The sequence below is a fragment of the Gorilla gorilla genome, chromosome 4, assembly GCF_029281585.2.
Source record: "Gorilla gorilla gorilla isolate KB3781 chromosome 4, NHGRI_mGorGor1-v2.1_pri, whole genome shotgun sequence".
NCBI classification, from domain to species: Eukaryota; Metazoa; Chordata; class Mammalia; order Primates; family Hominidae; genus Gorilla; species Gorilla gorilla.
The window spans coordinates 144,420,928-144,446,578 of record NC_073228.2 but is presented as its reverse complement, the minus strand read 5'-3'; the positions used below and the strand labels follow the sequence as shown (position 1 = coordinate 144,446,578).

The 25,651-nt window shown below is 44.2% G+C and overlaps 1 protein-coding gene, 1 non-coding gene and 1 pseudogene across 2 annotated transcripts; 1 reads left to right on the top strand and 2 right to left on the bottom strand.

Moving 5' to 3' along the window:
• Nucleotides 1–378: 378 nt before the first annotated feature.
• On the top strand, nt 379–24,917 carry LOC109026780 (uncharacterized). Its single transcript, XM_031010944.3, is given in 12 exon segments — nt 379–450; nt 585–704; nt 2,842–2,919; nt 3,191–3,273; nt 3,793–3,879; nt 19,345–19,478; nt 20,889–21,097; nt 21,170–21,220; nt 23,558–23,716; nt 24,475–24,633; nt 24,712–24,892; nt 24,895–24,917. Coding segments are annotated over 12 exon segments (1,356 nt in total).
• On the bottom strand, nt 12,605–13,442 carry LOC101145072 (HAUS augmin-like complex subunit 1; annotated as a pseudogene).
• LOC115934853 (small nucleolar RNA SNORA27) lies at nt 15,151–15,276 on the bottom strand. Its single transcript, XR_004070594.1, has one exon. It is a non-coding gene; the product is annotated as a small nucleolar RNA SNORA27 (small nucleolar RNA).
• Nucleotides 24,918–25,651: the final 734 nt, after the last annotated feature.

The window sequence follows — 25,651 nt, the reverse complement described above, 5'->3', positions numbered from 1 at the left end:
GGTGGTAGAAGTGGAGTCGGGGAGGGGTTCAGGTAAGATGCCCTCCCCATTTATACTCAGAGGGAATGCAGTCCAGGACAGCCTCTTGGAAGAGGGGGAGGGTTAGGCCAGCTTAGGTTGGAAAACTGAGGCAAAGTTTGAGGGCAGGACTCAGGAATCCCAGAGCCAGTTTTCCTCATGAGAGCTGATATGCAGTCTACCTTTCTCAGGCCCTGAGGACAGCTGTAGCCCCACACTCCTGGTGGGGCCCACAAACCTCTGTTTGCTTCATTTTGGGACTCTAGAGACTCAGGTGGATGGGCGTTGTGTGTGTGTGTTGGGGTGGGGGGCGGGGGGGAGGGGAGTGGGGCGGGGAGTGCAGGGGAAGATGGGAATATCATGGTTGACCCCAGCCCTGCCCACAGGAACAAAGCTTCACCTTTGACAGTCCTGGGCCCTGATGCTGCTCAGGTAGGGAGGTCTGGGAGGGTGATGAGAGGAGGGTGGGAGCCCTCAGGCCCCTGGATCCTGGAGTGCCAGCTGCCTCCAGAGCTCCTTTGCTCAGGGCACCTGAGTCAGTGGATTGTGCCTGTGTGTCCCTGCAGGAGGCAGAGCAGGAGCTGCTGGCACGTGTCCAATCCACACTGGGCTCTCTGGGCCGAGGGTACAGTGTGGCCCTGTTGCTCCAGGGGAGGGAAACAGAGGCACCCCGACTTGTGCCTCAGGTGAGTCCCAGAGGAGCCACCAGGGCACAGGCCTCATGCAGCTCAGGGGTTACCTTCCCCGGAGACTTCTGAGAATCTTCCCTCCCCACATCAGCCCTCACTGGGGCTCCTACAGCAAGCATCCTGTTGGTCCACGCAAGATGTTTTGCCAGGGTCAATTTATGCAGCTACTGGGAGGTCATGGAAGGTGGGAAGGGGCCGGGCGTGGTGGTTCACACCTGTAATCCCAGCACTTTGGAAGGCCGAGGTGGGTGGATCACCTGAGGTCAGGAGTTCGAGACCAGCCTGGCCAACATGGCAAAACCCCATCTCTACTAAAAATACAAAAATTAGCTGGGCGTGGTGGCAGACACCTGTAATCCCAGCTTCTTGGGAGGCTGAGGCAGGAGAATCACTTGAATCTGGGAGGCAGAGGTTGCAGTGGGCCGAGATCATGCCACTGCACTACAGCCTGGGCGACAAGAGCAAAATTCCGTCTCAAAAAAAAAAGGCGTTTTTCGGGAGTCAAGATGGCCGAATATGAACAGCTCTGGTCTACAGCTCCCAGCGTGAGCGACGCAGAAGACGGGTGATTTCTGCATTTCCATCTGAGGTACCGGGTTCATCTCACTAGGGAGTCTCAGACAGTGGGTGCAGGACAGTGGGTGCAGCACACCGTGCGCGAGCCGAAGCAGGGCGAGGCATTGCCTCACTCGGGAAGCGCAAGGGGTCAGGAAGTTCCCTTTCCTAGTCAAAGAAAGAGGTGACACACGGCCCTGGAAAATCGGGTCACTCCCACCCCAATACTGTGCTTTTCTGACGGGCTTAAAAAACGGGGCACCAGAAGATTATATCCTGCACCTGGCTCGGAGGGTCCTACGCCAGCGGAGTCTCGCTGATTGCTAGCACAGCAGTCTGAGATCAAACTGCAGGGCGGCAGCGAGGCTGGGGGAGGGGCGCCCGCCATTGCCCAGGCTTGCTTAGGTAAACAAAGCAGCAGGGAAGCTGGAACTGGGTGGAGCTCGCCACAGCTCAAGGTGCTGGAGAGGATGTGGAGAAATAGGAATACTTTTACACTGTTGGTGGGACTGTAAACGAGTTCAACCATTGTGGAAGTCAGTGTGGCGATTCCTCAGGGATCTAGAACTAGAAATACTATTTGACCCAGCCATCCCATTACTGGGTATATACCCAAAGGACTATAAATCATGCTGCTGTAAAGACACATGCACACGTATGTTTATTGCGGCACTATTCACAATAGCAAAGACTTGGAACCAACCCAAACGTCCAACAATGATAGACTGGATTAAGAAAATGTGGCACATATACACCATGGAATACTATGCAGCCATAAAACATGATGAGTTCATGTCCTTTGTAGGGACATGGATGAAATTGGAAATCATCATTCTCAGTAAACTATCGCAAGAACAAAAAACCAAACACCGTATATTCTCACTCATAGGTAGGAACTGAACAATGAGAACACATGGACACAGGAAGGGGAACATCACACTCTGGGGACCGTTGTGGGGTGGGGGGAGGGGGGAGGGATAGCTTTAGGAGATATACCTAATGCTAAATGACGAGTTAATGGGTGCAGCACACCAGCATGGCACATGTATACATATGTAACTAACCTGCACATGGTGCACATGTACCCTAAAACTTAAAGTGTAATAATAATAAAATTTTTAAAAAGCTGGAAATAAAGCCAAAAGTATACCAAAAAAAAAAGGCAAAACAAAAAAAATTTTTTTTAATTAAAAAATAAAATAAAGGAAGATGGGCTGATAGGGTGAGGGTTAGAGAGGGGTGGCATGAAAAGATCAAATATCCAGGGAGATCTGATTTTCACAGTTCATGGTGAATACTAATTATAAGCTTGGAAGCTTTATTGTGGGGGCTTCGTCAAAATGCCCCCAAACCAAAATAGCTGCCTCAGAACTTGTGGATCCCTGTGCAGCAAACAGCAGATCCCACTGAGAATGTCTGCTCACTTTTTGGCTTGCTGTGAAGAAGAAGACTGGTGTTATTTCTCTCCTGGATACCATGTCCCCAGTAGTATGGGGCATGACTCAGACTTCATGCTCAGGAAATGCTGAAGGACAGATTCATGCTTTCTTAATCCTCATTGAACGCTTCTCCACTTTAGCTGCTGCAGATGCTGTTTGAGGAAGCTCTGCCCCTCAGCTGCTCTGATCCTGTGCTTAGCACTCTTAGCCTGGTGCAGGTGAGACCCTTGAGGGAGGGGAGAGAGTGGGACCTGGGAACCAGGGCCAGGGCGATGTTGAAGAAGGAGCCCGAGGTTTGTGGGGAGCCAGAGAGTGTGTGTCCAGTCTCACTCTACTGCTCACTGGCATGGGCGTGCCTCTCTGAGGTCTCCTCTCCTCTGACTGCAAAAAGGCTGAATTCATGGTGCCATGTTTGGACCCCAGGAGGATCATGTGAGCTGAAAGTAGGGAAATGTTCAGTTTGTAACAAGTGTGCTTGTGTGACCCCAGTTCAGCCCCAGTGGAAGGACCCAGGACCTGCTCTCTCCAGGGGTGGAGAACCTGTCGGTGCTGGACGTGTCCCCTCTGGGCTTGTGAGTGTTCAGGGCCCAGTGGAGTCTGAGGGTGCTTGTCTTAAGGCATGGCTGCCTCCCTGAAGCCGAGCTTTTGGGGGTCTCCACCCACTGCCATCCCAGGGGAAGAAAGCTCTGAGCTTGGGGTCATGCTTACAGGGTCAGGGGCTGCTCTCAGGATCCCCTCCCACCCTCTTCCTTAATCTCATGTGCCCATCCCTCTCACTCCCCTCACCCCACTTACAACTCTTCAACTTACACCACCTCGACTCTATTCCCCAGCCCCATGTCCTGACTCAGTCATTGTCACACTGGGTGATTTTGAGCATCTCACTGAGCAGGCCTTCAGTTTCTCCATCTGAAAATGGGAGTGATCTCAACTACCCTGTTCACAGGAGGGAAAATAAAATCACGAGGATGAGAAACGTTTAGGGAGGTTACAGGCTATGGGGACCTCCAAGGGCTCCCCACATGGAGGTTCTGGGGGGCTGGACAGAACCCTGGTGCTTCGGAGCTGAGCTCAGCCTCTGCTTCCTCCAGGGTGGTAGAAGATGCCACTGAAGTGGAGGTGTCTGACTCAAAAGCTGCCTCAGAGCTGTACTTGCAGGCCACCGCAGGTGAAGGCAGGTGAGGGCAGGAGAGTATCTGTCACCCCATCCCCGCTAGGCATTTGGCCTGAGTCCACCCTTTCCTCCACAGGGCCTGCTGTCTGCTCACTCTCACCATGTCCTGCCCAGGGCCTGACCCTCCTGAGGGGCCCGGGACCCAGCGTGTGTGGCGAGGAGCTCTGCAGATCCTACAGCTCCCAGGAGCCCCGTAAGTCTGAGGGGGCCTTCTGACTGCATTGAAGGGTGAGGTGGGGAGCTGAATTACAGATGGAAAGGCCCAAGGTAGCATCAAAGTCTCTCCTCTCCTCAACCCCATAATAAGAGCATCCCAGAACACAAGTTAAGCCCCGTTGTTGGCAGATGATGTGGTCAAAAGCAACTGGATAGAGAGTTAGTGAAACCAATAAATAAAAATAAATATTTCCCAGCCTGGGCAACCTGCCAAAACCCCATCTCTACAAAAAATACCAAAAAAAATTAGTCAGGCATGGTGGCACACATCTGTAGTCCCAGCTACTCAGGAGGCTGAGGTGGGAGGATGGCTTGAGCCCAGGAGATTGAGGCTGCAATGAGCCATGATCACACCACTACAGCGTGGGTGACAGAGTGAGTCTCAAAAAATATAAATAAATAAATAAATATTTCCAGCCACTGTTTTTTTTTTTCATATGTTGATAAGTGCACCAGGGACATGTTTTTTAATGCAAAAGTTAAATGTATTTTATCTTCATTCTATTATTAGCAGATAATAAAAATAGCTGCTATTTACAGCAAAATATCATGTAATTTTAGATTCATCACTTTTTATTCTTATGGAAAAGCAACACTGGCATGTATTGTTGCTGAAGGTGAAGCAGCTTTTTGATTCTCTTCTGTTCCACTCTGTGTTCTGAGATGTGTATCAGACACCGGCCATACACCCCAGTTGTGCTCGGGGCACAGCCTGGCCCTACGGAGCACTCTAGTCTGCAGGTGGGCACCTAAGGCCCTACCATTCCCACTTCTTATTGTCATATTTACTTAGTTCTCAGCACCTCTGTCCATCTTTAAATGACTTAAACGAGAGTACGTTACAGCAGCTTAGATGTTCCTAAGCTTCCACAGAGCACATCCCATCTGTGACAACGATTCAGAAAAAGAACAAAATTTCTTTTATTCTTAATGGTACACAGCATAAGAGAACAGCTTAGGCAGTTTACTGTAACTGATTGTCCTGATGTCCTTATCCATAAACTAAAAAATCCCCACAGAAGCTTCTGTAAGTATAATGTGAAATAAGTCTATAAACACAACAGCAACAACAACAAGAATGTAAACCAAATGCCCAGTTATGGGAAACTGGTGAAGAAATTTACTGGTAAACCCACTGTGATGGTGTGTGTGTGTGTGTGTGTGTGTGTGTACGTGTCAACTTGGCTCAGTGACAGTCTCTAGTTATTTAAGCTAGGTGCTGCTGTGAAGGTATTTTGCAGATGTGATGGATATTAGGAGTATCCTGAAAGATCTGGGTGAGCCCAATTCAATCCGTTGAAAAGCTTTAAAAGCAGAAGTCTAAAAAGGCCTTAAAAGCTGAAGCTTCCCTGAAAAAGAAAAGAAATTCCATCCATGGGCAGTGGCATCTGCTGTACTTGTGCCTGTGGAGTTCCATTCTGCTCATTCTCTTCCCTCCTGACTGCCCATAGACAATAGTTGTGGTCTGTGCCCATGACCTTCCTGATTCTGGACTTGCTTAGCCAGCACCCACAATCTTGTAAGCCATTTCCTTTAACAAATTTGTATATATATGAAAAACACTGGTTCTTCCTCTCTAATTAAAGCCTGGCCAACACACTCACAAATTAGAAGGGGATGCTGCTGTTAGAAGGAATAATGTATACATTTTAGGCCCTTCAAGACTCCAATAAATGATAGTAAAATAACAGCAAAGAAAAATCTTACTTTGGGTAAGAAATCACAGATTAATACACCAGGGACAGTTTTGCAAATAGCGTCTTCAAGCATTTTTGTCTGATTTTTCAGACTTTTTTATTTACCACTTTTTTATTTTTACATTACTAATTCCTTTTCAGCTACTTATATCTCTTCTGATCTATCAGATTGAAAACTTGGAAAGAAACTAAATGTTCAAAGCCAAGACTGGGAAATTCCCAAAAAATCATATCTTCAAGCCCCACTTTACATGCTTTACTCAGTGCTCTAAAGTTATGAAAATATGAAGTAATGATAGGAAATAGTTATTTCGAACCAGCTTGCGTATTTGTAATATCATGGAAATGTTGCCAAATTCAGAAGTGCCTGAAAACAAATTGCAGTAAAACAAAACAGAAGGGGAAAATGTACCCTAAATTCCCAACTATTATAAAGTCTTTTCTTTCTTTTATCATGTATGCTTCTTTTTTAAAAAAAAAATAACAGCTTTATTAACATATAATTTACACACCCTAAAGTTCACTCTTTTGAAATGTACAATTCAGTGGTTTTTTAGTATATTCACAACGTTGTGCACTGATGAGCACTATCTAATTTTAGAACATTTCATCACCCCAGAAAGGAAACCCGTTTCCATTTCCAAGCATTCCTCATCCTGCCACCCACTCCAGCCCAAGGCAATCGCTAATCTATTTTCTGTCTCTGTAGATTTGCTACTCTGGGCTTTTCATGTAAATGGAACCATACAATATGTGGTCTTCCTGTCTGGCTTCTTTCATTTAGGATAATATTTTCAAGGTTTATCCACTTGTGTGAATCAGAATTTTGTTCCTTTTTATTGACAAATAATATTCCATTATATGGATATACCACATTTTGTTTATCCATTCATCCATTGATGGACATTTGGATTGTTTCCACTTTTGGCTACTATATATATTTTTTTCTTTTCTTTCTTTTTTTTTTTTGAGATGGAGTCTTACTCTGTCACCCAAGCTGGAGTGCAGTGGCATGATCTCGGCTCACTGCAACCTCTGCCTCCCAGGTTCAAGTGATTTTCCTGCCTCAGCCTCCCAAGCAGCTGGGATTACAGGCACCCACCATCACACCCAGCTAATTTTTGTATTTTTAGTAGAGATGGGGTTTCATTGTTGGCCAGGCTGGTCTTGAACTCCTGACCTCAAATGATCCGCCTGCCTCGGCCTCCCAAAGTGCTGGGATTACAGGCGTGAGCCACCATGCCTGGCCATCTTTTCTTTTCTTTCTTTCTCCCTTTATTAGAGATGTAGTCTCACTTTGTTGCCCAGGCTAGTCTCAAACTCCTGGCCTCAAGCGATCCTCCCATCTCAGATTCCCAAGTCACTGGGATTACAGGCATGAGCCACTATGCCTAGCTACACTTTTGGCTATTTTAAATAATGTTGCTATGAACATTCACATATAAGTTTTTATTTAGACATGTGTTTTCAATTATCTCAGACACATACCAAGAAGTGGTATTGCTGGGTCATATGGTAACTGTTTTAAAAGTTGTTTGTATGTTTGTCTTTATTGAGGTAAAGTCCACATAATATAAAATTAACCATTAGCCATTTTATAATATACAATTTAGTGACTCCTAGTACATTCACAATGTTGTGGAACTATCTAGTTCCATCATTTGGCTATTGTGAATAGTGCTGCTACGAACATTCATGTACAAGTATTGGTTTGAATACCTCTTTTCAATTATTTTGGGTATTTACCTAGGAGTGGAATAGCTGGGTCATATGGATATGGTAAGTCTATGTTTAACTTTTAAGGAACTACCACACTGCTTTCTACAGCACTGCACCATTTTGTATTTCCTCCAGCAATGTACGATGGTTCCAACTTCTCCATAATTACCAACATTTGTTATTTTCCATGTTTTTGATTATGGCCAACCTAGTGGTTTTGAAGTGGCATCTCATTTTTATTTGATTTGCATTTCCCTAATGACTAGTTATATTAAGCATCTATTCATGTTGTTGTTGGCCATCTCTAGATCTTCTTTGGAGAAACATCTATTCAAATCCTTCGCCCATTTTTAAATTGGGTTATTTGTGTCTTTCTTGTGTGTTATGAGTTCTTTATATATTCTGTATACTAGACCCTTATCAGCTACGTGATTTGCAAACATTTTCTTCTGTTTTGTAGGTTATCTTTTCACTTTCTTTCTTTCCTTCTTTTTTTAAGATGGAGTTTTGCTCTTGTTGTGCAGGCTGCAGTGCAACGGCATCATTGGCAACCTCTGCCTCTTGGGTCCAAGAAATTATCCTGCCTCAGCCTCCCAAATAGCTGGGATTACAGGTGCCTGCCACCACGCCTGGCTATCTTTTTACTTTTTTGATAGTGTCCGTTGATACACTAAACTTTAAAATTTTTATGAAGCCCAATTTATCTGTTTTTCCTTTTGTTGCTCATGCTTTTGGTGTTATACCTAAGCAACCATTGCAAAATCCAAGGTCAGGAAGATTCACCCCTAGGTTTTCTTCTAATAGTTTTATAGCTTTGTCTCTTACATTTAGGTCATTGATCCATTTTGAGTTAATTTTTTGTATTAGTATGGAGTAATGGTCCAACTTCATTCTATCCAGTTCTCCCAGCACCATTTGCTAAAGAGACTATTATTTCCAATTGACTGGTCCTGGCACCCTTGTCAAAAATCAGTTGGCCACATATATATGGATTTATGTCAAGATGCTCAATGATATTACATTGATTTATATAGCCTTTACCATATTGTGAAACTTCTCTTTTATTTGTACGTTCTTGAATGTTTTTTAATCATGAAAAGGTGTCAGTTCTTGTCAAAGGCTATCTTCATGGCAATACCATACTGTTTTAATTTCATTTAACTTAATTTAATTTTGTTTTATAGACAGGGTCTCCCTCCGTCACCCAGGCTGGAATGCAGTCATGCGGTCAAGGCTCACTGCAGCCTTGACCTCTCAGGCTCAAGTGACCCTCCTGCCTTAGCCTCCCAAGTATCTGGGACTACAGGCACACACCACCACACCTAGCTAATTTAAAAAAAAATTTTTTTTATAGAAATAAGGGCTCATTACTTTGCCCAGGCTGGTCTCAAATTCTTGGGCTCAAGCTATCCTCCCATCTTGGCCTTCCAAAGTGTTGGGACTACAGGGGTGAACCACTGGGCCCAGCCTGACACTATATTATTTACTGTAGCTTCGTAGTAAGCTTTGAAATGGAAAAGTGTAAGTCCTTCAACTTTGTTCTTTTCTTTTCTTTCTTTTTTTTTTTTGAGATAGAGTCTTGCTCTGTTGCCCAGGCTGGAGTGCAGTGGTGTGATCTTGGCTCACTGCAACCTCTGCCTCCTGGGTTTAAGTATTCTCCTGCCTCAGCCTCCTGAGTAGCTGGGATTACAAGCGCACGCCACCACTCCCGGCTAATTTTTGTAGTTTTAGTAGAGACAGGGTTTCACCATGTTGGTCAGGCTGGTCTCGAACTTCTGACCTCGTGATCCACCCACCTTGGCCTCCCAAAGTGCTGGGATTATAGGCGTGAGCCACCACGCCCGACCCTCAACTTCATTCTTCTTTTCAACATTGTTTGGGCTATTCAGGGCTCCTTGCAATTCCATAGGAATTTTAGGATTTGGCTTTTCCATTTCTAAAAAAAAAAAAAACAAAAAAAACCAAAAAACGGCCACTGGGATTTTGATAGGCATTGTATTGAATCTCTAGATTTGTTGGGGAATACGGTCATCTTCATGATATGAAGTCTTCCAATTCGTGAACAATGAGCACAGGCTGTTTTTTCATATATTTAGGTTCTCTTTATTTCAGCAGTGTTTTGCAGTTTTCAGGGTATAAGATTTACACTTCCTTGGTTAAATTTATTTCTTAGTATTTTATTATTTTTGATGTTATTATAAGTGGAATTTAAAAAATTTCCTGGCCAGGAGCAGTGGCTCACACCTGTAATCCTAGCACTGTGGGAGGCCAAGGTGGGTGGATCACCTGGGGTCAGGAGTTCGAGACCAGCCTGGCCAACATGGTGAAACCCCGTCTCTACTAAAAATAAAAAATTAGCCGGGTGTGGTGGCAGGTGCCTGTAGTCCCAGCTACTTGGGAGGCTGAGGCAGGAGAATCACTTGAACCCAGGAGGTGGAGGTTGCAGTGATCTGAGATTCCGCCACTGCACTCCAGCCTGGGCAACAGAGTGAGACTCCATCTCAAAAAAAAAAAAATTCCTTTTTGGACTGTTCATTTCTAGTGTATGGAAAGTATTTTCGGCTGGGCACTGTGGCTCATGCCTGCAATCCCAGCACTTTGGGAGGCCATGCTGGGAGGATCGCTTGAGCCCAGAAGTTTGAGACCAACCTGGGCAATATAGTGAGACTTCATCTCTACAAAAAAATTAGCTGGGCATGATGGTGCATGCCTGTACTCCCATCTACTCAATAGGCTGACATGGGAGGTCTAGGCTGTAGTGAGCCTTGATCACATCACTGCATACCAGCCTTGGTGACATAGCTAGACCCCATCTCAAAAAACAGAAAAAAGAAATACAACTGATTTTTTTTTTTTTTTTTGAGATGGAGTCTTGCTCTGTCGCCCAGGCTGGAGTGCAGTGGCATGATCTTGGCTCACTGCAACCTCCGCCTCCTGGGCTCAAGCAATTCTCTGCCTCAGCCTCCTGAGTAGCTGGGATTACAGGCCCCTGCCACCATGCCTGGCTAATTTTTTTGTATTTTTAGTAGAGACGGGGTTTCACCATCTTGGCCAGGCTGGTATTGAACTCCTGACCTCGTGATCCACCTGCTTCAGCCTCCCAAAGTGCTGGGATTACAGGCGTGAGTCACCATGCCCGGCTATACAACTGATTTTTGCGTGTTGATTTTGTATTCTGCAACTTTACTGAATTTGATTATTAGTTCTAATAGTTCTTTTTGGATGTGGATTTTTTAGGATGTTCTGTATATAAAATTATATCATTTGCAAATTGAGATAGTTTTATTTCTTCCTTTCCTATTTCAATAGTTTTGTTTCTTTTTCTTGCCTGATTGTTCTGGCTTGAACTTTTAATACAAGGTTGAATGGCAGTGGTGATAGTAGTCATACTTATATTGTTCTTGATCTGAGGGGGAAGATTTTAGTCTTTCACCATTGCTTGTGATAGCGGCTGTGGGTTTTTCTATATATGCCCTTAATCATGTTATGAAATTTCCCTTCTATTCCTATTTTGTTGAGTATTTTCTTATGAAAAGATGTTGGATATTGTCAAAGGCTTTTCTGCATCAGTTGAAATGATCATCATATTTTTTATTCATTCTATTAATGTGGTATATTATATATTGATTTATTTTCATGTTGAACTACCCTTGCATTCCTGGGATAAATCTCAGTTGGTCATGATATATAATTCTTCTAATACTCAGTGGATTCCATTGGCTAGTATTTTATTGAGAGCTTTTGAGTCTACATTCAAAAGAATATTGGTGTGTAATTTTATTTTCTTGTGTTGTCTTTGGTTTTAGTATTGGGGCAATGTTGGTCTCATAGGATGAGTTAGGAAGTCTTCCTTCTTATTCCATTTTTTGGAGCAGTGTGAGAGGAATTGGTGTTACTTATTCTTCAACTGTTTGCCAGAATTCACCATTGAAGCCATTTGGTCCTGGATTTTTCTTTGTTGGGAGGTTTTTGATTACTGATTCAATCTTGCTTTTTTTTTCTTTTTTTTTTCTTTTTTTTTTTGAGATGGAGTCTCTCTCTGTCACCCAGGCTGGAATGCAGTGGCATGATCTCAGCTCACTGCAACCTCCGCCTCCTTTGTTCAAGCAATTCTTCTGCCTCAGCCTCTTGAGTAGCTGGGATTACAGGTGCGCACCACCATGACTGTCTAATTTTTGTATTTTTTTTAGTAGAGTTGGGGTTTCACCATGTTAGTCAGGCTGGTCTCAAACTCCTGACCTCATGATCCACCCGCCTCAGTCTCCCAAAGTGTGATTACACACGTGAGCCACTGCACCCAGCCCGATTCAATCTCTTTACCTGGTATGGGTCTATTCGGAATTTCTATTTCTTCTGGAGTCAGTTTTGATCATTTGTGTGTTTCTAGGAATTTGTCCATTTCATCTAAGTTCTCTAATTTGTTGGTATATAATTGTTTGTGGCATTCTCTTGTAATCCTTTTTACTTCTGTAAGGTTGGTAGCAATGTCCTCACTTTCATTTCTAATGTTAGTAATATGAATCTTCTGTCTTTCTTAGTCAATCTAGCTAAAGGTTTGTCCATTTTAAAATTTTTTAAAAGAGAAAAGCCTTTTTGGCTGGACACAGTGGCTCATATCTGTAATCCCAGCACTTTGGGAGGCCAAGGTGTGTGGATAACAAGGTCAGGAGATCGAGACCAGCCTGGTCAACATGGCGAAACCCCTTCTCTACTAAAAATACAAAAATTAGCTGGGTGTGGTGGCATGGTTGTGATTCTAGCTACTCAAGAGGCTGAGGCAGGAGAATTGCTTGAACCAGGGAGTTGGATGTTGCAGCGAGCCAAGATCACACCACTGCAGTCCAGCCTGGCGACAGAGTGAGACTCCAACTAAAAAAAAAAAAAAAGAGAGAGAGAGAAAAGCCTTTTTAATATGAAAACTATGTATTTGGGGACAAAAATGCAATACACAGTTAGAAACCATATTCTATTAATTATGACATTCTGTAATCTACAAACAGAAAATTTTGTTATTAAGAAATGCCAAGAGGAAAAAGAACTCTATAAAGCCCTATTCGATTTACTTTGTTAGGGAAAAGGATGTTTATTTGGCTCTTGTCACAGTTCCATCATGTCTACTCTCCTTGTAAGTTCAGCTTCAATGCTATCTAATTCTCACTTTGCTTCTTCAATTTTCACTTGAGCAAGAGGGGAATTTGGCATTAAGTCTAAATAGGACTCAAATTTTTTCTTCAAAGGTATAGTCTGTTGTTTTAATTTTGCCAGTTTCTCTGACAGTGCTACTAGGGACTGATGAGACAGAGAAGCATCCATGCCTCTGGCTGAAAGTTGCTCCTCTGCAGCCTTGATTCCAAATCTGAATTCCTCTGACTTTGCTTTTAGAAAGTCCATGTTCTGATGACGATTATCAAGTTTGGCCCTTTCTGTAGACAGATCCAACTATGCTTTCTTGAGATCCTCTTGTAGACATTTTTCTAATATTAAGTTGCAGTTAGATTTTTTTCAAGTTTTTCCAGTTCAATCTTGATTTCTTCACCTTTGGATTTGGTACGAAAGAGATCAGAGGTCAAATCATTCACCGCAAGGATAAAACTAGCTAGTGAGGTATCCTTTGTTTCAAGGGCCACCGCACTGTCAACCAATGCATTCAGATACCTGGAACCAGTGCTAGAGAAATTGGCAGGGGAAAAATTCACACTATCCATGAGAAGGTCTTGAAGATACTATAGGCTTCTGACTCATATTCACTTGCTTTCTGCTTCAAGTCCTCTATTACCAGGTAGACATCCCTGTCCCGGACCCTGTTGGGTTCTGAAAGGTGATGTAAAATCTCTGTGGTCCGTGGGTTCACCTCATACTGTGGAATGGGATGATCTCCAAATATTTATTTTAACCATGCAGCAACCTGCGTTTCTTTCTCCTCCAGCGGCTCCATAGCTACCACTCCTGTTCATTTAAAATTTTTTTTTCAAGGAATCAACTTTGGTTTCATTGATTTTCTATTATTTTATATTCTCTTTTTCATTTATCTCTGTTTGGATCTTTATTCTTTTCTTTCTTCTATTAGCTTTGGGTTTATTTTTCTCTTTTTCTAGTTCCTTGAGGTGTCCAGTTAATTATTGGTTTCAGAGCTTCCTTTTTCATGTAGGTGTTTATACTTACAAATTTCCCTCTAAGCACTACTTTTGCTTCATCACATAAGTATTGATATGTTGTGTTTTTGTTTTCATTTCTCTGAAAGTATTTTCTAATTCTCCATGTGATTTCTCTTCTGACCCACTGGTTGTTTAATTTCTACATATTTGTGAATTTTCCAGTTTCTCTTCTGTTACTCATTTCTAGTTTATTCCACTATGGCTAGAGAAGATACTTTGTGTGATTTTAACTTTTAAATATGATTGACACTTGCTTTGTGGCCTAGCATATGGTTTACCTTGGAGAATGTTCCAAGCACTTGAGAAGAATGTGTATTCTGTTATTTTGGGTTGAGTGTTCTAAACATGTCTCTTAGGTCTAAATTGTTTAGTATTACTTAAGTCCTCTACTTCCTTATTGATCATTTGTCTACTTGTTCTACTTAGTACTGAAACTGGGGAAGCTGGGTGTAGTGGCATGCACCTGTAATCCCAACTACTCAGGAGGCTAAGGCAGGAGGATTGCTTGAGCCTAGGAGTTCAAGACCAGCCTGGGCAATATAGTGAGATCTTATCTCAAAAAAAGAAAAAGAAAAGAAAAGAAAGTAGAGTATTGAAGTCTCCAACTATTACTGTAGAACTATCTATTTCTCCCTTCATTTCTGTCCATTTTTGCTTCACATATTTGGTCCATTGTCAGGTGCATACGTGTTTATATTTGTTTTATCTTTTTGATGAATTGAACCTTTTATGAATATATAATATACTTCTTTGTCTCTTGTAACAATTTTTGACTTACAGTCTATTTGGTGTGATACTTACATAGCCACCACAGACTCTTTTATATCTTTTTCCATCTTCTTACTTTTAACCTATTTGTGTCTTTGGATCTAAAGTGGGTCTTGGCTGGACACGGCAGCTCATGCTGGTAATCCCAACACTTTCGGAGGCCAAGGTGGAAGAATCACTTGAGTTTAGAAGTTTGAAACCAGACTAGGCAACATAGTAAGATCCCATAGCTACAAAAAAATGAAAATAACTAGGTATGGTGGCACACACCTGTAGTTCCAGCTACTTGGAGGCTGAGGCAGGAGGATCACTTGAGCCTGGGAGGTTGAGGCTGCAGTGAGCCATGATCACATCACTGTACCTCCAGCCTAGGCAACACAGTGAGACCCTGTCTCTTAAAAAAATAAAGAAAATAAAATGAGTCTCTTGTAGACAACACATAGATAAATTATGGTTTTTTTTTAATCTATTCTTCCAACCAAAAAAAAAAAAACTATTCTTCCAAACTCTATTATTTAATTGGGGAGTTTATTCCATTTACCTTTAAAGTAATCACTGATAACAAACACTTACTCCTGCCATCTTGCTATTTGGCTATATATTTTTGTTTCTTAATTCCTCTAATATTGCCTTTTGTATTTAATTGATTTTTTGCAATGTGTTGTGTTGATTTTTTTCGCATTACCTTTTTGATATTTTTTTCCTTTTTATTCTTTTTCAATTTCTTTCCTCTGACAGGATACAAGACAAACACTCAGTTTGCCTGAGTTTTAAAAGGATATTTCCTTTGCCCTAATTAATGAGCAATAAAGACACAAATCCATTTGGCAAAGTGAACAGGGGTTTTTCCATATTTTTAAAGGTTATTTTTCTATTGGCCAGGCATGGTGGCGCAGGCCTGTGGTCCTAGCTACTCAGGAGGCTGAAGTGGGAGGATCACTGGAGTCTGGAAAGTTGAGGCTGCAGTGAGCCATGATCGTGCCACTGCACTCTAGCCTGGGTGACAGAGTGATACCTTGTCTAAAAAAGCAAGACAAAACAAAAAACCCCACTTATTTTCCTTGTGGCCATCTTGGAGATTACAATTAATATATTAAATGTATTTTATTTAATTAATTAATTAATTTATTTATTTATTTATTTTGAGACAGAGTCTCGCTCTATCTCCAGGCTGCAGCACAGTGGTGTGATTTCAGCTCACTGCACCCTCCGCCTCCTGGGTTCAAGCGATTCTCCTGCCTCAGCCTCCGGAGTAGCTAGGACTACAGGCGCAGCTAATTTTTGTATTTTTTAGTAGAGATGGGGTTTCACCATGTTGGCCAGGATGGTCTTGATCTCTTGACCTTGTGATCTGCCTGCCTCAGCCTGCCAAAGTGCTGGGATTACAGTCGTGAGCCACCTCGCCCGGCTAATATCTTAAATTTAAAACAGTCTCACCAGGCACAAGGGTATGCACCTGTAATCCCAGCTAATCAGGAGGCTGAGGCAGAAGGATCTTTTGAACCCAGGAGTTTGAAACCAGCCTGGGCAACATAGTGAGACCTCATCTAAAAACAAACAAACAAACAAAGACAAAACAAAAACCACATAGCAATCCAGCTTGAATTAATTCCAACTTAGCTTCAATATCTATAAAGATTTTACCCCATACATCTGCATCTTTTCCCATTATGTTGCTAATGTCACAAATTATATCTGTATATATTGTGTGCCCATTATCATAGGTTTACAATTATTGTTTTATGCATTTGTTTTTTAAATCATATAGGCAAAAAAGAGGAGTTACAAACCAAAAATGCAATATTATGGGCTTTTATATTTACACATGTAGTTACCTTATTATTGTTCCTTATTTCTTTATATGGCTTCAAGTTACTGTCTAGTATCCTTTCATTTCAGGCTGATGGACTCCCTTAAGCATTTTTGGTAAGGCAAGTCTACTAACAATGAATTACTTCAGCTTTGATTGATCTGGGAGTGTCATAATTTTGCCTTCATTTTTGAAGGTTAGTTTTGCCAGATATATAATTCTTGATTGGCAGGATTTTTTAAAGCACTTTAAATACCATTGTCTTTTTGTATCTTTTTGGGGATTGGTTCCAGGACCCCCCTGCAGATATCGACATTCACAGATATTCAAGTGTCTTATATAAAATGGTGTGGGCCAGGCACAGTGGCTCATGCCTATAATTCCAGCCTTTGGGAGGCCAAAGCAGAAGGATTACTTGAGCCCAGGAGTTTGAGACCAGGCTGGGCGACATAGTGAGATCTTATCACTACAAAAAAATAAAAATTAAAAAAGACTGCAAAAAATAATAATAGCTACTTGAGGGGCTGAAGCGATAGCTTCAGTCCAGGAGGTCAAGGCTTCAGTGAGCCATGATCACACCACTGCACTCCAGCCTGGGTAACAGAGCAAGACCTTGTCTAAAAAAATACTAATAAAAATAGCTGGGCGTGGTAGCTAACACCTGTAATCCCAGCACTTTGGGTGGCCAATGAGGGTGGATCACTTGGAGTCAGGAATTTGAGACCAGCCTGGCCAACATGGTGAAACCCCGTCTCTACTAAAAGTACGAAAATTAGCCTGGCACAGTGGCTCACGCCTGTAATCCCAGCACTTTGGGAGGGCAAAGCGGGTGGATCACCTGAGGTCAGGAGTTCGAGACCAGCTTGGCCAACATGGTGAAACCCCGTATCTACTAAAAATATAAAAATAAGCTGGGTGTGGTGGCGGGCACCTGTAATCCCAGCTACTGGGGAGGCCAAGGCAGGAAAATTGCTTGAACCCTGGAGGTGGAGGTTGCAGTGAGCTGAGATCATGCCACTGCACTCCAGCCTGGGTGATGGAGCGAGACTCTATCTAAAAAGGAAAACAACAACAACAACACACACAAAAAAAACTAATAAAAATAAAAAATAAAATGTTATAGCATTTGCACATATAACCTATGTACATCCTCCCACATACTTTAAATCATCTCTAGATTACTTATAATTCCTAATACAATGTAAATGTTATGTAAATTGTTATACTGTATTGTTTAGGGAATCATGACAAGAAAAAGTCTGCACATGCTCAGTACAGACAAAACCATTTTTCTCCCAAATATTTTTGATTCATGCCTGCTTGAATCCACAGATGCAGAGCCTATGGATATAACGGGCCAACTTTAAGTTATCCCATGGTTTCTGGGTATAAGTCTGTTTTTAGTCTTATTGAAGATCCATTGCACATAATAAGCTGCTTCTCTCTTGCTGTTTTCAAGATTCTCTCTTTATCTTTGTGGGTTTTTTTTTTTTTTTGAAGACTATATTCTTTGTATTCACTGATGGCTTCATTTTGTTATTTTAGTAGTCAGCCAGTGACCTAACAGAATTCCTTAAATGCCTGCGACTAAAAAAAAAGTTTTGTTTTGTTTTTTAAAAAGGAAGAAGAAAGAAACAAATAAAAAAAGAAACAGAAAGAATAAAGAAGAATATGAAAAAGAAAACAAAGGAAGGAAGGAAGGAAAAAAGAAAAAGAAAGAATCTTCTAGGTCTTTGCAGATTGGCTCTGTGTGGAGTCACTCCTAAGCTTAGCCAGGCAATTTACAGCTCTGTTTTAGCCTTCACTTCCTGCTTGTGCTGAGCCCAAAGACCAGACAGAGATGAAAGCTTATTGTCTTATTGGGCCTTTTCTGCACATGAGTCCTACCCTGGGTGTGCTTTCTGCTCTCTCTAGTACACATGGGAACTTTTTGAAGCCCTTATTCTCCCAAAAATATCACTTCCAAACTTTTCCCAGTCTTTCAGGGTATCAGTTGTTTGCCTCAACTGTTATTTTTGCTTCAGGCAGCAGTTCCTTGTTCTTTTGTTCTTTAGCAGTTTTCAGGGAACATCCTCTGTGTAGTTGCTCTGCCTTGAGAGAGTTCTGAGATTGGTGAAGCAAAGAGAATTCCCTTTCATCAGTTCTTCAGGGGAAATTCCAGACAGTCAAAAAAGATAAACACAATTCATTGGGATCAAGATCTTCTCTGCTCCCTCCCTAACCAGGAACCCCCACCAGAAATTTGGGCTGCTGTCTTCAAGATTAGCCCTGTGCTGGGGAGGGGTTGGAGCTAGGGTAAGTTAAAACACCACAGAGATCTCTTACCATATTTAAGTTGCCTTTCTCCTGGTTAAGCATCGGTTGCTGTAAACCTCTATCTTTCAGAGTTAAAATAAGGTTGTTTCTGGCTGTTTTTGCTAGGTGTTTCTGGGGATGAACGGACTCTTGGAGTTCCCTACTCTGCCGTTTTCATTGATGTCATCTTCTTTTGCCCATTTTAAAATTGGGTTGTCTTTTTATTATTGAGTTGTAAGAGCTCTTTATATATTCTGGGTACAAGTCACTTGTCAGGTACACAATTTAAATTTTTTACCATGAGAATCTATTACTTCTTTTAAAAAAAAAATTTTTTTTTTGAGACACACTCTCACTTTGTTGCCCAGGCTGGAAGGCAGTGGTGTGATCTTGGCTCACTGAAACCTCTGCTCTCTGGGTTCAAGCAATTCTCCTGCCTCAGCCTCCCTAGTAGCTGGGATTACAGGCGTGTGCTACTACACCTGGCTAATTTTTGTATTTTTAATAGAGATGGGGTTTCACCATATCAGCCAGGCTGGTCTCGAACTCCTGACCTCAAGTGATTCGCCAGCCTCGTCCTCCCAAAGTGCTGGGATTACAGGTGTGAGTCACCATGCCCATGGAGAATGTATTACTTTTGTAATTTAAAAAATAATAGTAATAAAATAAAGATCTGTACAATGTTTCAAATCTGTCTGGTGATACACAAAAGTTTCTGGAAATAGTTGCCCTTTCCGTCAGTGTAACTCTGTCCAGTTTCTTTCCCCATCCACCAGTGGACGTCGCCTTTCTTCCTCTCCCTCTTGCAGAGACTGCCCCCTGCTGCGGGTGTTGGCTGGTGAAGTTGTTGGTGAGGAGGCGGAGGGCTCTTTGCCCTGGATTGTCTCATGGCTCTTGGAAGGAAACAACGACAGTGGCCTGCTTCTTCGCCTGGACCCCCAAGGTGGCCAGGGGAAGAGTGTGGAGTTCTTTGGGAAGCTCTGAGATCTGTCCTTAGGCCTGCCTCACCCATCACCCAACCAGCCTCAGCCCCCACCCCAGCCCAGAGAGAGCGTCTGACCCTCCAAGAGGGCCGCAGAGTGCCTAGGCTGACAGAGACTGGAGAGGCAAAGTAAGGTCAATAGTGAAAGTAACCCCTCACCCTTCAGAGACCTTAAACCACTTACCAAGCATTTTTGCACAAATGCCTTTGATTCTTAACACAACCCCATGAGCCAGATATAATTTACAAATAAGGAAAGAGAGGCAGGCCTAACTTATAGATGAGGAGAGAGAGGATAAGAGAAGAGAAGGGAGTCTCCTATTTTCATACACCCATTAAAAATCAAGCCTCAGCTGGGTGCGGTGGCTCATGCCTGCAATCCCAGCATTTTGGGAGGCTGAGGTGGGCAGATCACCTGAGGTCAGGAGTTCAGGACTAGCCTGGCCAACATGGTGAAACCCCATCTCTACTAAAAATACAAAAATTAGCTGGGCATGGTGGCAGGTGCCTGTAGTCCCAGCTACTTGGGAGGCTGAGGCATGAGAACTGCTTGAACCTGGGAGGCAGAGGTTGCAGTGAGCCAAGATCGTGCTACTGCCCTCTAGCCTGGGCGACAGAGTGAGACTCCATCTCAAAAAAATAAAAAATAAAAAAACAAAGCCTCTGTGTCCTTAATGTAGATGCTGGTGGAAAAAAAGAAAAAAAAATCAAGCCTCTGAAATGTTATGATGTCAGGGATTTGGGGGAGGTCGAGGTGGGGGTATTGATCAAACAGAAATGGCATGAGTTGATAACTGTCAAAGCTAGGTGACAGGTAGACAGGATTTCCTATACTTTGTATATGTTTGAAATTTTCCATAATAAAAGAGTAAAAAAATGTCTGGCCCTCATCTCCAAAATCAACAAACCCACATTCATTTGGCTAGCAAGTTCCCAGACCTCCCCTGTGGGAGGTCCCTTGGAAGGAGGAAGATAGGTTACAGCAGTTCACACCCACAAGGATAAAGCAGTGAGGGCCAGACGTGTTTATCTTCAGGCCAGTTTGGTATCATGTTGAAGGGCATGGGCTTGAGTTTAGGCTCTGCCACTTGCCACGAAGTTGCTTGACCTCTTTGAGCTTCTATTGCCTCATCTGGAAAATGTCGGGGGAGGCAGGATAGATTAGAGCTTCTGCCTGATTGGAGTGTTGTGTGGATAAAAAGAGGCAATCCATGAACAGCCTTAGTGAAGTGCCATCAAGCATATGTAAAAGCCTAGTGGGGGTTAGATATTTTTATGAATAGTACTACTAATAAAAAGTAAAAGTATCACAAACAGCGTGCTTTGGAGTCCACAGGAAGGAGTAATTCACTTGGAGTGTCCCTTTACTAGGTAGCTCCCTCAGTTTGCTCCAGGCTGCTCTGTTGGGGGCCTCAGGAAGGAGGATGCAGGTGAAACAGGTGAGGCCCACCCTGTGGGATGCAGTAGAAGAGGCTCGGGCCCACCGGGCTGGCCTGAGGCCCCTGCGTTTAGGCCTCCTTGAGGACACCCTGACGGACAGTGGGCTAAGCCAGCTGGGAAGGGCACTGCGGGAGCTAGAGGTGAGCAAGGTGAAGTCTGAGGGCACCTGGGCTAGCCATGGCCAGTACCCACCTTGAACCCTTTCTCCACAGGTGGTAAAAGCGTGGAGCCAGCACCCAAGAAGCCAGATGCTCCAAGGAGCGGTCTGCCTTCTTGTCCTCTTTCCAAAGCACTTTGAGGAAGACCTCCATTCATTCATTGACTTATTGATTCCCAAACACTTATTGACCACCCACTGTGTGCTGGGCCCAGTGCCACATAGGCCCTGGGAATTCCCTGCCCTCATGGAGTTTATAATCTCCTGGGAAGAAACAATTGCACCACCATAATCGGTGCTCTGAAAGGCTTATAAACACAGAGTTCTGTGGGGCATCTAAGTTAGCCTTGGCAAGAGAGGGATGGAAGACTTCATGGAGGAAGTGATTCCTGAAGGAGGTCAACAAAGATGAGTGAAGAACCTGAAGGCAGAGAGAATGACAGGCAAAGACTCAGAGGCAAGAAAGTGCTTGGTCCCCTTGAGGGAGTGCAAGTAGCTCAATTTATTGAAGAAGAGAACTTGAGGAAGAGTCAGGAGAGAAGTATTGGAGAGGACAGCAGGGGCCAGGTCACACAGGGCTTTGTAAAACAGAGGTGTTTGGACTTTGTCTTAAAGGTCACAGGTGAGCCACAGAAGTATTTTAAGCAGGAAAGAGCACTGTGCCCTTTTCAGGTGAGCAAACTGAGGCTTAAAGAAAAAATGTGAGGCTGAGTGCAGTGGCTCATGCCTGTAATCCCAGCACTTTGGGAGGCTGAGGTGGGCGGATCACCTGAGGTCAGGAGTTCGAGACCAGCCTGGCCAACATGGAGAAACCCCATCTCTACTAAAAATACAAAAATTAGCCTGGTGTGGTGGCGCACGCTTGTAGTCCCAGCTACTCGGGTGGCTGAGGCAGAAGGATCGCTTGAACCTGGGAGGCAGAGGTTGCAGTGAGCCGAGATCACGCCATTGGACTCCAGCCTGGGCAACAAGAGTGAAACTCCATCTCAAAAAAGAAAAGATGTGAGAGGGCTGGGCGCAGTGGCTCACGCCTGTAATCCCAACACTTGGGGAGGCTGAGATGGGCAGATCACCTGAGGCCAGGAGTTCGAGACCAGCCTGGCCAACATGGTGAAACCCCATCCCTACTAAAAAATACAAAAATTAGCCAGGCATGGTGGCGCATGTCTGTAGTCCCAGCTACTCAGGAGGCTGAGGTGGGAGAGTCACTTGAACCCAGGAGGCGCAGGTTGAAGTGAGCTGAGATTGCACCACTGCACTCCAGCCTGGGTGACACAGCAAGACTCTGTCATAAAAAAGAAAAAGAAAATATGTGACACCTGTGAGCCTGGGGTCACAGGCATAATCAGGAGCAGCAGAAGTATAATCACACTCAAGTCCTTAGACTCCTAATCTAGTGCTCTTTCATCTCCTTAGGCTGCATGGCCTTTCTGGTCTTCCATGATTTATCACAGGGTGGTTGAAACCCTGTCCCTGTCCAGCCTCTCCTAGCCTTTCTCTTCTTTTTTCATAATTGCTTAGAACTTGTTTTTACAGCCTTGGGGCTTGGGAATCAGGCATGGTAGCTCCTATTTATTGAGCAAGTGCCTTACTGCCCAGTGCTTTCGGTGCAGTACTTCATTTCATTCTCTCCACAACTTTTATCAGCTCGATTTGATAGAGAAGCACATGGAGACTAGGCCAGTCACCTGCTCGAGGTCATTCAGCTAAGAAGAAGAGGGGCTGGGACCCTGATCTGTCTGATTTCCAAGCCCTGATCTTAACCTACACTGTCCTGGGAGAAAAGGTGTGGAACCATCACTTCTAATATCTTCTCAGCAGGTGACAGAGTCACCAGTAAACCAGAGCCCATGCCTCGAGGGAGAGCCCCAAGGTGGGTCTGGGACTTGGGGATGAGCTGGGAGTGGGAGGTCTTCCCTGCCTTTGGTGTGATTAATTACATTTTCCTCTAGTGGCAGGAAGAATGGCAACTCTAAGGCGTGGCTCCACCAAAAGAATCCTCTCAGGCACCCTAAGGAACAGGTAACACCTCATGTACCCCAGGAACGACTAGAAGCTGTAGGGAGAGTGAAGAGCTGCAGAGCCCAGCTAATGTGCCCCTGCTTACCCTGCCCCAATATCAGGGAGAAATATGAAGTTTTTGACAAATAAAGGACCTGAAGGTGACTAGACCCCTAAGGCAAGGCCATGGGGAGGGACTGTTTTCCTACTTATTGGATTAAGGGTATAGGATCCTTAGAGGCACTATGGCACCTCCTGGCAGAGCCACTACCTTCCTCTCCCCACCATGGCCTCCTGAGTCTCTGCCCAGGCTACAAGCTCTTCCAGGCTAGTTAGGTCCTGGATGTTGTTCTGGGAGCAGCCCTGGTGATGAGGTTCTATTGGAAAAGTTGGGCTCTGGTCCTAAATCCGTGCACACACATGAACTTCTGACCGAGCCCAGCAGATACCAGATGTGGCCCGGCCGCTCTTCTTGGCCCAGGCCCGGAGGCAGAGACTGAGGGAGCAGCACCAAATTTGGATTCAAGAGAAGCTGAAGCATTTGGAACAGAAGGAGGAGGTGGCAGATGACCAGGTCAAAGGCCTGGTGGCTGAAGAGGAGGTAAGGAGGGTCAAATAGGGGACTTGAGGCTCTAATTGGTCGAGGCACTGTGCTAGGGGCTAGGATCCATCATCAATCACAACCGACCAGTTCATACCCTCTCTCATGGCCCTCACAGCCTTGTCAGGGATAGATGAGGCAATTCTCAGTGCTAAGTGATGGGATGGGGGATCTAGGGGCATGTGGGACCAAAAAGGCATATCTGACCCAGGCTGGAGTGGATCAGAGGAGATGGAATCTAAGTTGAGCCTCAAAGGACAGGCAGAAATCAGCCAGGGGAATTCACTGGACACTGAGCTTAACAAGGGCAGTTACTGCTCATCAGTAACTGATGGGGGGTGGGTGGAGTGGGGGGGGGACATGTTCTCAGAGAAGACAAAACAGTATAAGCAAAGGTTCAGAGGGAAGCAATGGCAAAGTGGGTCTGGGAACTGCAAATTCTCCAATCTGGCTGGAGCTGAACAGGTGCGTAGTCAGAAGCAAGGCTAAAGAGACAAGTGTGTGCCACAGCTCTGGCTTTGGACTTTACCCCAAGGAGAGCTGCAAACCATTGAAAGGCATGTGCCATGTCAGCTCTGACCTTTTACTAGCCATGAGAATTTGGGCAAGTTAGGTCACTTCTTTGATCCACTGTTGCCAAATCTGTAAGATGGCAATGCCACATATGGTTGTTATTGGATAAAATAATACACCTGAAGTATTTAGCACAGAGCCTGGCACACAGGTGGCACTCCGAAGAGTATGTGTTATCACTGAAGGCCTGCGAGGAGAGGCAGAGATGGCAGCAGGAACAGATGGTGCTGAGATTCCAGCTGGAGGCCCTTCAGGAAGAGCGGGACACAGCAGAGCAGGACCTGGCAGCTCTCTATGACCTGCATGTGCAGGCCACCCGAGCTCAGACACACCATGTGCTGCGGGTCAATGGGGATGGAGGGTAGGCCTTGAGCTGGCTCCAAGGCTGGCTGAGTGACAGGCATCTCTGAATCTGGGCACAGGTATTCTGAGCCTGGCAGGGCCAGTGGGAGGAGCAGGCCATGACCACAGAGCATCATCACTGCAGCCTGCTGGCGGGCATCCTGGAAGAAACCATCAACCTGGCCACACAGAATCAGGAGCTCCAAGCTGAGAACCAGCAGCTTCAGCAGGGTGCAGACTAGGCTGGGGGTAGTCATGCTGGACCTGTCCTGGGGAGAAACCTTAACAGGAACCCTTTAGAGGAAGTTTCTTGTCTCCTCATTCTGGAGGGTCCTAGAAGGGAGAAAAAGGTGAGACAAAACCAAGCTGATCCTTTTTATGGATAATTAATAACACAAACCATGTCTCATTGTTCCAGTCCTTACTAAGTGCCTAATATTATTTCATTTAGCCTCTCCAGCTACCACATGTAGTAGGTACCATTTGATCCTTATTTCAGGGATAAGGCAACTAAAGCTAGGAGAGGTTAAATAACTGCCCAAGAACAGTCAGCTAAGTGGAAGATCCAGAATTCAAATTCAAGTCTGTCCATAGTTCTACACTGCACAGTAGTGGCTTACAAGCTTCTGTGTGCATCAGAACCACCTAGGGAGCTTAAGAGAAAGAAGAAAAAGATTCCCAAACACTACTCCCTAAGATTCTGCTTTAATAGGTCTGAGATAGGCCTAGGGCTCCCCCTTCCCGCCTTTGTTTTTTTTAGAAACTCACCACATATTCTATCATTGAATCAGGGCCTGACATTCCCCTGGCCATGATTTTAAGACAGATGACAGGCAGAAATTGTAAGGGAACCAGAGGAAATGAAAACCAAAACCACATCGGCTTTCTTAAGAGTTTTTTGGCCTAGAGTCTAGTTTGTCCTGCTCTGCCCAGCACCTGCTGTTCCCAAGACTCTCTCCGCATTCCCCTGGGCCCAAGTTTTGTGCTCCAGGGAAATTTCAAAAGCTCTGTGACAGGGAA